The sequence below is a fragment of the Mus pahari genome, chromosome 3 (assembly GCF_900095145.1).
Source record: "Mus pahari chromosome 3, PAHARI_EIJ_v1.1, whole genome shotgun sequence".
NCBI classification, from domain to species: Eukaryota; Metazoa; Chordata; class Mammalia; order Rodentia; family Muridae; genus Mus; species Mus pahari.
In genome coordinates this window covers 95,685,193-95,701,527 of record NC_034592.1, presented here as the reverse complement: position 1 = coordinate 95,701,527, position 16,335 = coordinate 95,685,193, and the positions used below count along the sequence as shown (strand labels likewise).

General features: G+C 35.9%; 2 protein-coding genes across 2 annotated transcripts; both read left to right on the top strand.

Moving 5' to 3' along the window:
* The first annotated feature begins 1,577 nt into the window (after positions 1-1,577).
* On the top strand, positions 1,578-2,516 carry LOC110318716 (olfactory receptor 4F3/4F16/4F29-like). Its single transcript, XM_021193946.1, has one exon. It carries the CDS (start codon positions 1,578-1,580, stop codon positions 2,514-2,516), a length of 939 nt encoding a protein of 312 aa, XP_021049605.1.
* Positions 2,517-12,694: 10,178 nt separating this feature from the next.
* Positions 12,695-13,645, top strand: LOC110318793 (olfactory receptor 4F3/4F16/4F29-like). Its single transcript, XM_021194058.1, has one exon. It carries the CDS (start codon positions 12,710-12,712, stop codon positions 13,643-13,645), a length of 936 nt encoding a protein of 311 aa, XP_021049717.1. The 5' UTR covers positions 12,695-12,709.
* The last annotated feature ends 2,690 nt before the right edge of the window (positions 13,646-16,335 follow it).

Sequence of the window (16,335 nt, the reverse complement as noted above, 5' to 3'; positions counted from 1 at the left end):
AGCAATGGCTTTATTGTGTTTTTCTGAATTGAAAGCCCATTTGTTGTCCATCGTCCTGTTTATTCTCTAATGAGAAGTAAAGTAAAACATAATGTGATAAATTCTTTATTTCAGATTCGAACAAAATGCTTTCTACTTCAGCATTGCTACCTTCAGAGGATTAACTTTTCTGTTCATGAGGTGAGCTCTCCAAGGCAATAATTCCCACCTGTACATCATAATTTATAGACAAATATTTAGGTGGAATGTAAAACCAGACATTGAATTGTTTTCTATACTGAAGGTCATCCCTGTAATCCACACATGGACCAGAACACTACATGACTGCCACAAGCTTCACTGTGTAGTCTGCACTTTAAATTCTATGGGCATAATAGGCATTTTCCTATTTTGGTTTCATATTGGAACAATTAACAAATAAATAATGTGTATTTTTGGTGTACAGCATGAATATATATTAAATTACATAAAATATACAGCAATGTATATGAAGCTACATTATGTATTACATATATATTAAACTAATTAACTTGCTTACCTCACATAGTTATTGTGTGTGAGAACATTGATAATAGCCTTTCAGCAATTTCCAAAACTCACTATTATCATTGTCCACAATCACCATGATACCATAGATCTTCAGAAAGCAGCCACCATGTCACTGGAGCTTTTGGATTTTTTTTTTAGCTGTTATCATCTTGCTTCATGACTATTGTCTGCATCAATTTTGCTTGTCACAGCAACATATTCTTCTCTTTTATAAGCCTGATTTCTTCAGATTTTATATGTACAGACATCTTCCAGCATTTGTCTTCTCTTGTCTCTGTTTCATTTAGCACAGCAACTCCCAGGTTTATTAATATTATTATGAGACATAAATTTCCCTTCTTTTTAAAGGCTATGGAATAGTCTACTGTATGTAAACTTGTGTGTGTCTGTGTATTTGTGTTTATTGTCCACTCATCCATAAGGAAACAATTAGGATATTCCTCTTTTTCTGTATCTTCCTCTCTCCCATTGTATCTTTCCAGTTTTCCATCTTTGTTTTCTCTCTATAACCATTTCTATTTCTCCATTTTCTATTTGTTCCTCTCCCCTCCCTCCCTCCCTCCCTCCCTCCCTCCCTTCTTTCATTCCTTCCTTCCCTTTACAGGGATGAAATCCAGGGCCCTATACATAGGAAGACAGTGATTACCTATGAAGGCTTTATTTTAAAGTTATTATGGAGATGAGAATATGCTTTCTTAAATGATTTTACTTATTTATGTTCCCAACTCTGTCCAAGGTTCCCTTTTTAAAGATACAACCCAAACCTTTTATTTTTGAATCTTTCATTATAGCTCTTTTAACAAATATAAAATAGTATCTCAGAGTATTTGTAATTTGCAGTCCCCTGATGATTATCCATGTAAGCACTTGCTCATGTATCTATTCGTCTTTATGATAAAGGTTTATTAATGATTCAAAAAAGATTTTCATAACCTTGAGATCTAACTTTTTGTGGACTATTAATATAATTTTTATATCTTTCAGTTTCTTGTACCGCTGTCCTTCAGGTAGCACTGACAACAGCAGCAATGGAAGGAACAAATCGCTCTGTTGTGTCAGAATTTATGTTCGTGGGACTCACCAACTCCTGGAAGATGCAAGTGCTTCTCTTTGTGTTTGCTTCAGTGTTTTATATGGCTAGCATGATGGGAAACTCCCTCATCATTTTCACAGTGGCTTCAGACCCTCACTTACATTCTCCCATGTACTTTCTGCTGGCCAATCTGTCCTTCATTGATTTAGGTGTTTCATGTGTCACTTGTCCCAAGATGATTTATGACCTGTTCAGAAAGCACAAAATCATCTCCTTTAGAGGTTGTATCACTCAAATCTTTTTCATCCATGTCATTGGTGGTGTGGAGGTGGTGCTGCTCATAGGCATGGCATATGATAGATATGTAGCCATATGTAAGCCTCTCCATTATCTGACCATTATGAACACAAAAATGTGCATTTTCATCTTAGCGGCTGCCTGGGTGGTTGGCCTTATTCATTCTCTGGTTCAATTTGTTTATATAGTAAATTTACCATTCTGTGGACCAAATATTTTGGACAGCTTTTACTGTGACCTTCCTCGGTTCATCAGACTTGCTTGTGTAGATACCAACCAATTAGAGTTAATGGTTTCAGCCAATAGTGGCTTCATCTCTGTAGGCTCCTTCTTCATACTAGTCATATCTTATATTGTCATAATAGTCACTGTTCAGAAACATTCTTCAAGCGGTTCCTCCAAAGCTTTGTCCACACTTTCTGCTCACATCTCTGTTGTGGTCCTGTTCTTTGGTCCTTTGATATTTGTCTACACATGGCCTTCTCCCTCCACACACCTGGATAAGTATCTAGCTATATTTGATGCAGTTGGTACTCCTTTTCTGAACCCTGTCATCTACACACTGAGGAATCAAGATATGAAGACAGCTATGAAAAGAGTGTGCAGACAGCTATTAAAATATGGGAAGATCTCCTAAGTGACTGCAGTGTGAACATTCATCACTGAACACAATATATTGCTGATCAGATTTAGTGACAAACACTTTCCCTGGTAGGATTTGTTTATTTATACTGATATATCAGTGACTTGTCTTCTATGAGGAGAAATTTAAATTTGTCCTAACAATGAGGAATGAAGTTTATATTTATCAAACAAAGATTATAATATTGCAGAATTCAATCCCCAAAGAATATTTGTGTGTGTGTATGTGTGTGTGTGAAGTAAACTTTGAATTGTACGGGAGATGGAAAAGTTCTTTAAAGCCCAAAAAAGAAAGAGAAACATATTTTCCCTTTTTTGTCTCAGTCTGTCTTTCTGTCTCTCTTTCTGTGAAAGTAAATTTCACACATACAGGGCTTACTGGCAGTACTTCATGTAAAATATTCAAATTGACATCTATCTGGATCATATTTTCCATTTTCTGTACATTGCATATACTGTAGCCACTCTTTTGATTGTGATGTTATTCAAAGTGTTTAGAGTCTGCAACCGTACACACTCGATACACACATATATAAACTGTCTAGTTAACATTATAAAAGTCAAATTTATTCACGTTTTTTCTTATTTTTTACTGTTTTCTCATATTATTTTTTCTTTTCATATTTCTATGTCAGAATTCAGCACAAAATATTTGCATGATATTATAGAGATGCAAATAAAGCTATAGCATTTTTTTTTATCAGTTGGTACAATGTATGTACTTAGGTACCTCATAGACATGAGTATATGGTAACTCATCCTGACACTACGGAGGCTAGGCATGAACCCCACAGTTGAAATTGGAGGCATTGAGAGACACGATATTAACTATCTTTGGTCTCCATCTCATGTTTATTTTTCCTTATGGGATTCTAGTGCCTCTAGCTTTGCATCTAGAATGAGGTTACAACCTCCCTGGGACAGTTTTGTGTGTTGAAAATTAGGTAAATCTAGTTCCTGTGAGCAATCATTTATTGTATATTATTCGAACTTTCCTGCAGATTCAACTATGGGTGAGATAGTCTCTACATGTCTGCTAGCTTAATAATATGTGGGTTCATAGAATGCTTCATTCAAGCCACACACAAGAACTTGCACAAAGTCTTGTTTGATTAGAGGACATATTTTATACCAAATGAAACATTACACAAAATTCATTAGTATACAGATGTGTGCCATGGCAACTGACTACAGGTTTAGTGACATAGTTTACTCACTTACAATGGGAATTATAGCACCACACCCCAGGGCTATGTGCTCTCCAATAGAAGATAAAGAACGTCCATGATAACCTGTAGAAGTAGTTGGGGTACTCTCCTATTTACACCTCCTATTGTCTCATCCTGTTAAGGAACTATAGATTTGACTGTTGATTATAGATATCCTCAGAGCATTATAGGTATAATAACACTGGCCCTGGCTTTCTTTATAATTTTCTTGTGTCCTCGTAAATCTTCTCAAACTATTACATAATTTCTTCAGTAGATTGTCTTGTCTTACTCATTAGAGCAGTTTGTCTTCCTGTTTGGACCCTGAGTAAATTCTCATAATACCTATAGAACAATGAAAAGAAGTGTATGCATTTATAAAGCTAAATACACGTATTATAAATGCAAAGCCTAAGAAAGTCCTAGAAAAGTACATATAGATGCTGTCTGAAGAAATATAGGCAGAGACTTCAAACTGAGGGCCACAATAAAAAGGTGTTTGACTTTATTTGTGATGAAGTTTTAAAATGAGAATAGGAGAGCAAGGAAACAAGGCCTTCTAAACACAGCAGGTCTGATACACATATGAATTCACCAAGACTGTGGCAGCATGCACAGTAACAGGGCTGGGCCAGATGGAGTCCCAGTGCTGAGAGGGGAAATGGACAAAAGCACTCATCCTTAATCCGGAAGCTATCTCCAGTTGGTAATAACTAACAAATGAAAAGTTAGTTTTCTCTAAGAGAATCTCACTAGGTATATAGACCACTCGTAAGGACAGATCTCATGTTCAGCAATAAATTGCCAACACAAAATGAATTCAATGGCATTTTTGGTGGCTTTTTGTCTCATAATGTTTGTCAGAGATTTTTTGATTGTCTGCTTTTAAATAAAACCTTATAGGTCCTGTGTGTGTGTGTGTGTGTGTGTGTGTGTGTGTGTGTATACACATTAGTTTCTGGTTTTGTGTTCCTATAGGAATTATGTGTAAATGAATGTGTGTGTTTCTGTGTATATATGTATTTTGACAAATTTCTGCTTGTTTCTTTTGTTTTTGTTTTACATATTATCATTATATGCTTGTTTGTGTTCTAGTAAGAGAGGGAAAATGTATAGATCTGGTGGGTGGGGAACTGGGGAAGATTTAAGAAGATCTTGGGAAGGTGAAATTTTAATGAGAATACATTGTATGGAAAACTATTTTCATATCAAATAAAAAGAGAATAAATTCACAATACATTGTGTATATTTAGAAATCATTTTAAAATTGTAAAATGTTTTTGAATGATCATTGTTGCTATCAAGTCATACCATAATCATAGTATGGAGGATTATAAATTTTCAGAGTATCACTAATCTTAAAAATGAGAATTTTTTAAAAAATTATTTTTTATTTTTTATTGGATATTTTCTTTATTTACATTCAAATACTACCCCTTTCCAGATTCCTGCTCCCATCCAGAAACCCCCTATCCCATCCACCCTCCCACTACTTCTATGAGGGTGTCACCCTCTGCCACCCACTCCTGCCTCCCCACCTTGGCATTTCTCTACAGTGGGGCATTGAGCCTTCACAGGACCAAAGGCCTCTCCTCTTATTGATGCTCAATAAGGCAATCCTCTGCTACATAAACAGCTGGAGTCATGGGTCCCTCCATATACTCTTTGGTTGGTGGTTTAGTCCCTGGGAGCTCTTGAGGGAGATCTGGTTGGTTGATATTGTTGTTTCTCTTATGGGGTTGCAAACCCCTTCAGCTCCTTCAGTCCTTTCTCTAACTCTTCCATTGGGGACCCTGTGCTCAGTCCAATAGTTGGCTGCGAGCATCTCCCTCTGTATTTGTCAGGCGCTGGCAGAACCTCTCAGGAGACAGCTATATCAGTCTCATGTCAGCAAGCACTTGTTGGCATCCACAATAGTGTCTGGGTTTGGTGACTGTATATGGGATGGATCCCCAGGTGGAGTCATCTCTGGGTGGTCTTTCCTTCAGTCTCTGCTTGACACTTTGTCTCTGTATTTGCTCCCCTGAGTATTTTGTTCCTCCTTCTAAGAAGGACTGAAGCATCCACACTTTGATCTTCCTTCTTGAGTTTCATGAGTTTTGCAAATTGTATCTTGGGTATTCAGAGCTTCTGAGGTAATATCAATGAGTGCATACCATGTGTGTTCTTTTGTGATTGGGTTACTTCACTCAATGATATTTTCTAGTTCCATCAATTTGCCTAAGAATTTCATGAGTTCATCGTTTTTAATAGCTGAATAGTACTCCATTATGTAAATGTACCACATTTTCTGTATCCATTCCTTTGTTGAAGGACTTTTGGGTTCTTTCCAGCTTCTGGCTATTATAAATAAGGTTTCTATGAAGATTTTGGAGCATGTGTCCTTGTTATCAAAACAACCCTGAGATTCCACCTCACACCAGTCAGAATGGGCTAAGATCCAAAATTCAGGTGACAGCAGATGCTGTTGAGGATGTGAAGAAAGAGGAACACTCCTCCACTGTTGGTGGGATTGCAAGCTGGTAAAACTGCTCTGGAAATCAGTCTGACAATTCCTCAGAAAATTGGACATAGTATTATTACCTGAAGACCTAGCTATACCACTCCTGGACAAATATCCAAAAGATGCTCTCTCTCTCTCTCTCATATATATATAAAACTTATTCACTTTACATCCTGCTCACAGCCCTCTCCCTATATCTTTCTCCTATAATCCTTTCCAAATTTCCCCTTCCCTTCTCTTCTGAGTGGGTGGGATCTTCCCTGGGTATCCCCCCACTCTGGCACCCCAAGTCCCTGTGAGACTAAGTGCTTCCTCTCCCATTGAGGTCATACAAGGCAGCCCAGCTAGACTGTATCCCACTTGTGGGATACCCCCTGTTCTAGTTGTCCAGGACATACATGTAGAACAGTCTACACATCTGTTACATATGTGTGGGGAGGCCTAAGTCCAGCCTGTGTATATTATTTGGCTGGTGGTTCAGACTCTGAGAGTCCAAGGATCCAGGTTAGTTGATTCTGTTGGTTTCCTGTGGAGTTCCTGTCTCCTTTGGGGCTCATGATCCTTCTTTCTATTCTTCCATAAGAGTCCCCAAGCTCCATCTATTGGTTGGCCAATGGTGTCTGTATCTGTCTGAGTCAGTTTCTGAGTGGAGCTTCTTAGAAGACAGCAAGTATAACAGGGTATCATTAATTGTGTTAGGGACCGGTGCTTGTCCATGGGATAGGTCACAATTTGGGCCTGTTAATGGTTGATCATTCCCTCAGTTTCTGCTCCCTACCACGTGCCTGAATTACTTGTGATAAATTTGGGTTTAAAGTTTTGTGGGTAGGTTGGTGTCTCTATTGTTCCCCTGGGGTTTCTGCCTAGCTACAGGAGGTGACCTCTTCAAGTTCCATATCCCCAGTATAGTGTAGAGTCACAGCTAAGTTCACTCCCCATTGATTTTTGGGCACCTCCCTTATCCCAGGTCTCTGTCTCATCCTGGGATGGCTCCAACCTCCTCACACCTGCCTGTTACAGATTTCTGTTCATTTTTATGGCCATCTAGCCATCTTTCCTGTCTATCCTCACACTTCATCCTGAACTCCTCATTTCCCTCCCCATACCCCCTCTCTCAGATCTCTCCCTCCATCTACCTCTTATGACTGTTTTATTCTCCCTTCTAAGTGAGATTCAAGCTTTCTTGTTTGGGACTTCTTTGGGTTTGTGGAGTATGTCATGGTACCTGTATTTTATGGCTAATATCCACTTGTAAGTGAGTATATACCATTCATGTCCTTTTGGGACTGGGTTACCTCACTAAGGATGCTATTCCCATGTTCCATATATTTGCCTGAAAAATTCAAGTTATTTTTTGTTTTTAATAGCTGAATAGTATTGTACTGTGTAGATGTACCACGTTTTCTTTATTCATTCTTCAGTTGAGGGACATCTAGGTTGTTTCCAGTTTCTGGCTATTATGAATAAAGCTGTTATGAACACTGTTGAGCAATGTCTTTTTGAGATGTTGGAGCATATTTTTGGTATATGCCCAGGAGTGGTATAGCTGGGTCTTGAGGTAGAACTATTCCCAGTTTTCTGGAAAAAAAGCCAAATATATTTCTAAAGTGGTTGTACAAGTTTTAGCTCCCATCAACAGAGTTTTTCTTTTGTACCACATCCTTGCAGCATGCGCTGTTTTTTCAGTTTTTGATATTAGCCATTCTGATTAGTGTAAAATAGAACCTCATAGTTGTTTTGATTTGCATATCCCTGATGATTAAGGACTTTAAACACCTCTTTAAAGGCCAAAGCAAATGGTTCTCTTGAGAAAATGTCCCTGAACCATAAGTTTCTTTTAAACTACATGTTTGCAGTATCTTTTGGTCATTGGTCTTTTGAGGTATGTATAACTGGTTTCATATCTGCCTATGGCAAGATATTTGATACTTTATGTTAGAAAGCACAGGATACCTAAGACTTTTAAGATACTGTTTTTTCCATACAGGTAAAAATGGATGGATATGCAGAACTTTAGACACAGAAGAGTGGCTTTATGAACATGGTGCCTTTGGTGGAATTGCTATGAACATGTTCATATCATACAGTTCACGATGGAGTCCAAGAAAAAGAATTGAGAATCATAGGAAAGTCATTGTAAAAACAGTTAGTGTCATATTGGGAAAGTATGGCAGGCTTTTTGAGATAGAAGTACTTTGTATCTGGGGAACTAAGACATTGGAAATAACTTCATAATGTCTTGGATTAATCAGACATTACAGTTAAATACTCTGATGATTACATAAATTATCTTAACCTCTACCACTTGGTAAATAAGCAAAAATTTGATGATACATAAAAGAAAAGGTACAAATACTGTATGTTTTTTTTTTTTTGTTTGTTTTCAAAAGTGATGGGTACAAACTAGTGGTCTTATAAATAGAATAAAATTTCCCAGGGACTTGTTAAGTGTGCTCTATGGAAACATCATAGACACCTGAGCAGAAATAAAAGTTGACATGGGAATCAAAATACCCAACATGGAAAAAATGTTTCTTATTGTAATTTTACTTTGAAATATGATGTGAACAATTTCAAAATGATATATAAATTTGCTAGGATCCAGAATTATTTTTATTGTTTTGTTCACCCTAACTATATTAGTTTTATTTTTGAATTGTTAGGATAAGGAGGAAGTAAAGAGTTTTGATGAGTCAGCATTTTTCTTGTTGTAATAGAGGATGAAAAATGTTAGAGTAATAAAGATGGCATTGCTAAAACCACTGAGCTTCCTGAAGCTACTGGACAACTTTATTTTATGTACATACTTAAATATTTTAAATGATATAGAATTACTTATATTTACCATAATAAATAAAAATAAAGATATTTTGGAGTTAACAAGAGAGACCTTGGTCTTGCTTATGTTTAAAGGTTTGTGACAAATTGGAAGCTAAAAATTACACAGTGTTTGAGCTAGGAAGATCAGTGAACTTGCTTTGCTTATAGAGGAGGAAACTGAAGAGTATAGATAATTGTTTACTATCTTCAATCTTTGTTGGTTTCTATCCATTTAACTCAAATCTTTATTTTAAAATAATTATAAAATTTGCTCTTTATGATGATTTGAAAGCCTGGAAATCTGTTTAGGAAGATTCCCTAATTCAGTGTAAATCAAGGTAAAGGCTTTAGTAACACTGTACTCTGGTATCTCATCTAGAAACCTCTGAAAGACTTATTTCTCCTGATTCTATTTGGAATTTGACATTTTGTCTAATGTTTTTAAATATTTAGTGTCAAACTGTACCAGTTTCTATTTTTTAATATTTAAATATGTTCTAGAGTTACATCTTATTCTAATTTCAATGTCATTTAAAAAAAATCTCAAAAATAAAGACAGAATTGGATGGTCAAAACAAACAAACAAACAAACAAAAACAAAACAAAACAAAACAACAACAACAAAACCAACCCAATTCTTGTTCAGATGTTGTGAATTGGCCACCTATAGACAGATAAATTTCCAACTGAGACTCAAGAACTTTAGCCCTTAAGAAATACCTGGGGATTTAGTATATTTTGTCATTTCTGAAGACTTGGACCAAAAGCATTTCAAATCATATTTCATAAATTATTTTATTTAGTGCAAACACAATACTTCCTCCTTTTTTATGGTTATATACGTTTCAATTTATATAGCTCTTCTTTAATTTTTTTGCTTTTCTTTTGTCATTTTCCTATTCTTCCCCTTTCCACCAATTCTCCTTCCATTTCTCACCTCATATTCCTGTCACTTCTAAACTGCACTAATCTCTTTTACCTGTCTTCTTTGGTTTTACATTCATGTATATTTTCATGTGAATTTTAATATTCAAGTCTATCTTCTGTTCTTCAGCAAGGATTAATTTGTTCTTGCTTTGTGTCTGCCATAATTCTGTATTTTAAGAGTTTGATAAGGATACATACTCAGTCTTCCCTTTATAAAGTTGTCTAATTTAAGGAAATTTTATCATTGAATAGTAGTAGGCACTATTAGGAAATATATACATATATTAAATTTATTATTGAAAGTTCATAATTTTGCCACTAAAACAATATGAATAGTATAACCTATTATTGGATAAAAGGTTGAAATAAGTTTTGAAATACACACACACACACACATATATATATATATATATATATATATATATATATATATGATTTGCAGTTTTGATGTCCTATTCTTACAGATATTTCTATTTTATTTACTAATTTTTCAAATGTTCTGGGTGCTATCAAAGGTAAGTTAAAGAAACATTCACATTTATTTAATATTTATGCATAGAAAGCACACAACAAATACATTATTACAATTTTAGTTGCTTCACCCTAAATCTTAAGAGAAACTATTTTAAGTGTATTTGACAAGTAATCTGAAGCTCATAGGTCTAAGTAATCTTCATAATTTGAACCTAATGACCATATTCTGTTTATTCTGTCATATTGCTTTACCAGATACAAGAATACAAGAAGATCTGCAATATAGTGTATATAATCCTTGTATCAGGGAATTGAACAAAAACTACTTTCTATGACATCACTGTACTTTTCAGAGGTTTGATCTGGAAGATTATGAACTGGATAATCCAGGGCAGAGGTCTGAATCCTAGTGCACCGACACTGTGTTAGAATGCATATGCAGATATTTGAATTTGCCATAGTGGAAATATCTGGATAAACTTTGAATCACCTGCTATTTCTGTGTCTAGCATGATAAAAATTGGGATCTGACAGTTCACTGACTTACATCACTCTGTGGCCCATCTTCTATCTCACTGTACCACATGTAGAAAGCAGTGAGATATTAAATTCAGAAACATTGCATAGAATAGGACCATCAAATATAACCACTTACTTTTCTGTGTGATCACTTTATTAAAGATCTATGGACATATTGTTTTTTCCTCTTTTCCTCTTAGTTAGTTGTAATTAACAAATATTATATATTATGTGACATCTCAAAAAATACTTACAAAATGAAATGCATGCTTGTTTACTATAAAATAATTGGGATTTCTACCCATTTTTTCCAGTGTGCAACTATTAACTATGGTCAAAATAATGCATAATTAATCCTCCCAAACTAATGATCCCATCTTTCTGTATGTATCTTTTGGCCAACCTCTTCTCATTCTGTTTCCACAATCCATTTCTTTTATTTTATGGTCTACCAATGTATTCTCTAGTTCTATGATTATGATTTCAGATTCCACATTTCAGTGAGACCTTGAGTATTTTTCTTTTCTCTCTCCTTGATTTCCCTTAGCATAATGACATCCAAATTTATTAACATTGTTACAATATGAAGAATTACTTTTTTAAGTGTTGAGGAATATTTCAAGGTGTGTGTGTGTGTGTGTGTGTGTGTGTGTGTGTGTGTGTGTGTGTGTGATTATGATTTCATTAGTGCCCACAGGTTGTTTTTATATATTGGTTTCTTGTATATTATGTTGAAATAAAAATTGAGAGATAATTATTCAATGTGATTATTTAATTTCTCCTGTATAAATATCCCCCAAAAGTAATATTTCTAGATCCTCCTAGATTCCAAGTTCTTTTTCTTTTACATTATTTTGTTTTTGCCCATTATTTTCTTTCCTTCTCTCAACACCTGTCAATAGTCCATAGCTCCTCAGGTAGGTATGGGACTTCATGAACACTTCTTTCTATATTGAGGTTTAGTATGGCTTGAACTTTTGCAGGTCTTGTGCTTGTGTCACCCCCTTGGTGAATGTGTATGCATATGTACAACTGCCATTCTGTGTCTGGAAAACACCATTTCCTTGTACTTATTCACCATGTCTAGCTTTAAAAATCTTTTTGCCCCTATTCTACAATAATTCTAGAGCCTTCCAGTCTTTCATTGTCTTCACCATTGTCAGTTGTGGATCTCTATCTTAATTGTCATTTACAGTAAAGCTTAGCTTCCATGATGAGGATTGAGAGATGCATTAATCCATGAATATAAGATTAAGTCATTAGGAGTCTGTTTAATACTGTGTCAATTTAACAGAGTAATACTAGTAGATTATCCCCTAAAATTGTGACCTTTTGTCATCACTACTTATTGGCCCTGTTTCAACTTAGAAAAATCAACCTAATATTCACATTGGAAGTTTTATCCTTATTGGTTAGCTTTCTTAGTGCTGGAAAGTGCTATGTATACTACTCAATGAGAAAAGCAGCCATAAACCTTGTTGTATTTAGAGGTCTTGATAATACTACTTTCAAGAAGTGTGATGTGATATTTTAGCTTGAGTGAAATTTATACTTCTAAGTTAAATAGTCATGTCCAGAACTTGTTTGGATATCTGTTGGTCTTTAGTTTGGTTGGGACATTAAAGTACAAATGGGATTTCATACATCTCAGACTTCCCCCTTCCATTCTATTAATATAATTATCATACTTTACAGCTTCCCCTGATTCTCCTTTAGGTTCTACTGATAACAAAGCCAATGAAGAGGGTGAATCATTCTGTGACATTGGAGTTTGTGTTCCTGGGACTCACAAACCTCTGGGATATCCAACTACTGCTCTTTCTGGTATCTTCAATGTTGTATGTGGCAAGCATGTTGGGAAACTGTCTCATAATTTTCACTGTGGCTTCTGACCCTCACCTACATTCCCCTATGTACTTTCTTCTGTCCAACCTTTCCTTCATTGATATAGGTATTTCTTCTGCCACTTCACCCAAGATGATTTATGACTTATTCAAAAAGAACAAAATCATCTCCTTTAAAGGTTGTATTATTCAAATCTTCTTCATACATGCAATTGGGGGTGTGGAGATGGTGCTGCTCATAGCCATGGCCTTTGACAGATATGTGGCCATATGTAAGCCTCTTCATTATCTGACCCTGATGAGCCCCCAGATGTGCATCTTCTTTTTAATTACTGCCTGGGTAGTTGGTCTTATGCACTCTGTGATACAACTGGTTTTCATAGTAAATTTACCTCTTTGTGGTCACCTATTGGACAACTTCTACTGTGACCTTCCTCAATTCATCAAACTTGCTTGCACGGACACATATAGACTGGAATTAATGGTCTCAATCAGTAGTGGATTCATGTCTGTGGCTTTCTTCTTCATACTGATCATTTCCTATATTATTGTCATATTTACTGTACTGAAACACTCTTCAAGTGGTTCTTACAAAGCGCTGTCTACACTTTCAGCTCACGTGACTGTAGTGGTCTTATTCTTTGGTCCTACCATATTTTTCTATACATGGCCTTCTTCCTCTACACACCTGGATAAGTTTCTGGCCCTATTTGATGCAGTTGTTACTCCTTTTTTGAACCCCGTGATCTATACATTGAGGAATCAAGAAATGAAGTTGGCAATGAGGAGAGTATTCAGACATCTAATGGGCTATAGACAAATCTCTTGACTAACTACATTGTGAAGAGTATTAATTAAGCATGGAAATTAATAGTTGGCCAACCTCTGAAGAAATCCTGTGTTTGCACATATATACATATACATATACATATACATATACATATACATATACATATACATATACACATATATATATATATATATATATATATATATATATATATATATATATACCATTTTGTATGGTACTTATAAGGAAGGGAAAATTTCTTCTAAATGAAGATAAAAGTTCCACGTATTTATAGTGCAAAGGCTATATTAATCAGGAGCTTTAATTTTTTTTGTTTGTTTTTCGAGACAGGTTTTCCCTGTGTAGCCCTGGCTGTCCTGGAACTCACTCTGTAGACCAGGCTGCCCTCGAACTCAGAAATCCACCTGCCTTTGCCTCCCAAGTGCTGGAATTAATGGTGAGCCTTAAGGATTAGCATTAATTTGAAACAAACTCTTAGACATACAGAAAAGGAAAGGTAAGGTTCCTTTAAGACTTTCAGAAAATTCTCACTTTTAATAGAAAATGCTTTTAAGAGCTATAATTTCTGGCTATATTCCATGGAACATTTATCTTGGGACATTAAACTAAGAGATTTGTATGTATGTAAAATTGCATGCACTTTTTTCAAATTTTGAGAACTTTTATGGTATTGGAAGAAGGTTAGAGTTTTCAGAGAACCCATGGGAAACGAAAGTGTGCAAGTAGAAGTTTTGTGAACTATGTGTGGAAGAGCAAGAAGCCAACAAAATGTACTGATATATTCTGCTTCTATAACAGTTTGCTACTCAAAGCCATTCAATTTCCATTCATTCTGTATATATATTTTCTCTGTTACTACAAAAAATAATTTTTTTTTTTTTGGTTTTTCGAGACAGGGTTTCTCTGTATAGCCCTGGCTGTCCTGGAACTCACTTTGTAGACCAGGCTTGCCTCGAACTCCGAAATCCGCCTGCCTCTGCCTTCCGAGTGCTGGGATAAAAAATAATTTATTTTTGAGGATTTCATACATGACTACAGTATTTATATCATTTTCATATTTTCCTCTTGTCCTTGTAACTCCTCTGATGTCCTTCCCCAGTCTCTCTCAAATTCATGACTGCTTCTTTAATTATTACTTCTGTGTGCACACAGATATACAGATAGCTTTTTGAGTCCATTTAATATTGCAAATATGAACATGTGTTTATGCCTAACCACATGGGATTGGACAACTTATTAGGAATGTCATTCCTTGGGAAAACTGATTCATACTCTCCAAGAATCCATTGATTTCCTGTAGCAGAATGACTGTAATAGGTTCTCTTCTAGAATCTAACGATGTCTACAGCTATGGGTAGTTTTCTTGGTTTACAGTACCAGCCATGGATTTCCTCATGTTGAGTCCAGTTAGACAGCTACTGGCTACTTTTCAGGTGGAAATGCCATTCTTGCACTATTGGGTTTATCTTGAAAGGTTGGTCATTGTTATAGTTCATAGACTTTAGAGCTGGGTAACACTATTCATTGCTTTTCTCTTTTGAAGCTTGAATAGCACCTTCATATATCATGGAATAACTGAATAGAGATAGAGAAGATCACATTACTTAAAGCAACAGAGATACAGGAGTAGTGCTATCTCTGCTCATTGCCATAACGATGATGTCATTATGAGTGCCACATCCCAGACATGTGGCTGCAGTAGTTGACTTTTACACTTCTGTGTGCTCCAACACTGGCATTACCAAATTTCACATTATATTTTTATATAAATAAAATATATCATCTGCACACTCAGAAATTCTATAAAACCACTAAATGGAAGCCATGATATACATACACAAAGGACCTGTAGAGTAAAGAGAGAAAAAGTACCATATGAAAGCCCTGACATGACAGTGTGAGACAAGCAACCTCCAGTGATGCCTCTGAGTTCATTTTCTGCTGGCAATCTAGTGCTGGGCATGCAGCTTATCATTAAGAGTGGTTTCTTTCTCCAGTAAGACTACCTTGCAGAAAAATCAATTTTCACTTGCAAGTGGTTATCAGTTGAAACAGCTTCTGGGTCACAGACAGGGGCATGTGTTCACTTCTTTCAGCTCTAGGACCCCATCTGGTTCAAACCAGGGCAGGCTCTGTGCATGCTACCTCTGGCTCTGTCTGTTCATATGAGATCTAATCACCTTTAGGACCTTGTTTTCTTGGTGTCATTCCTTCCCTCTCATCTTGCTTTGCCCTTTCTTCTTTGAGGAGGGATAAGTCGGTCAACTTGGGGCAGGTCCTAAATCCAAGATGATCTTATCTCAAGAATCAGAGTGTTTCATGGCCTTTCAGGATCTGCAGTATCATAGCTGTCAGTATCTGTATTTGTTCCTATGTGTTGCAGGAGAAAGCTTCTCTCATGACAGCCAATAAATACTTAACAAAGAGGACATTGAAAAAATGAGAGCCACTTTAATAAGTTGGGCAGATTAGATATGCTCATGTAGAATAGTTAAAGTTGACTTTCAACTCTCATCTTATAAAAACCAAACCAAACTAAACCAAAACTCAAAATTGATCAAAGATCTCAATGTGAGACGCTAATCTCATAAACAAGCTGGGAAGCATGGGGAAATGATCATAATGTTTAATCATTGTCCAAATTTTTGAACCTACAAAATGAGAAACAATCTTTGCCAGCTATCCACTTAAAATTAAATTCTCATCTT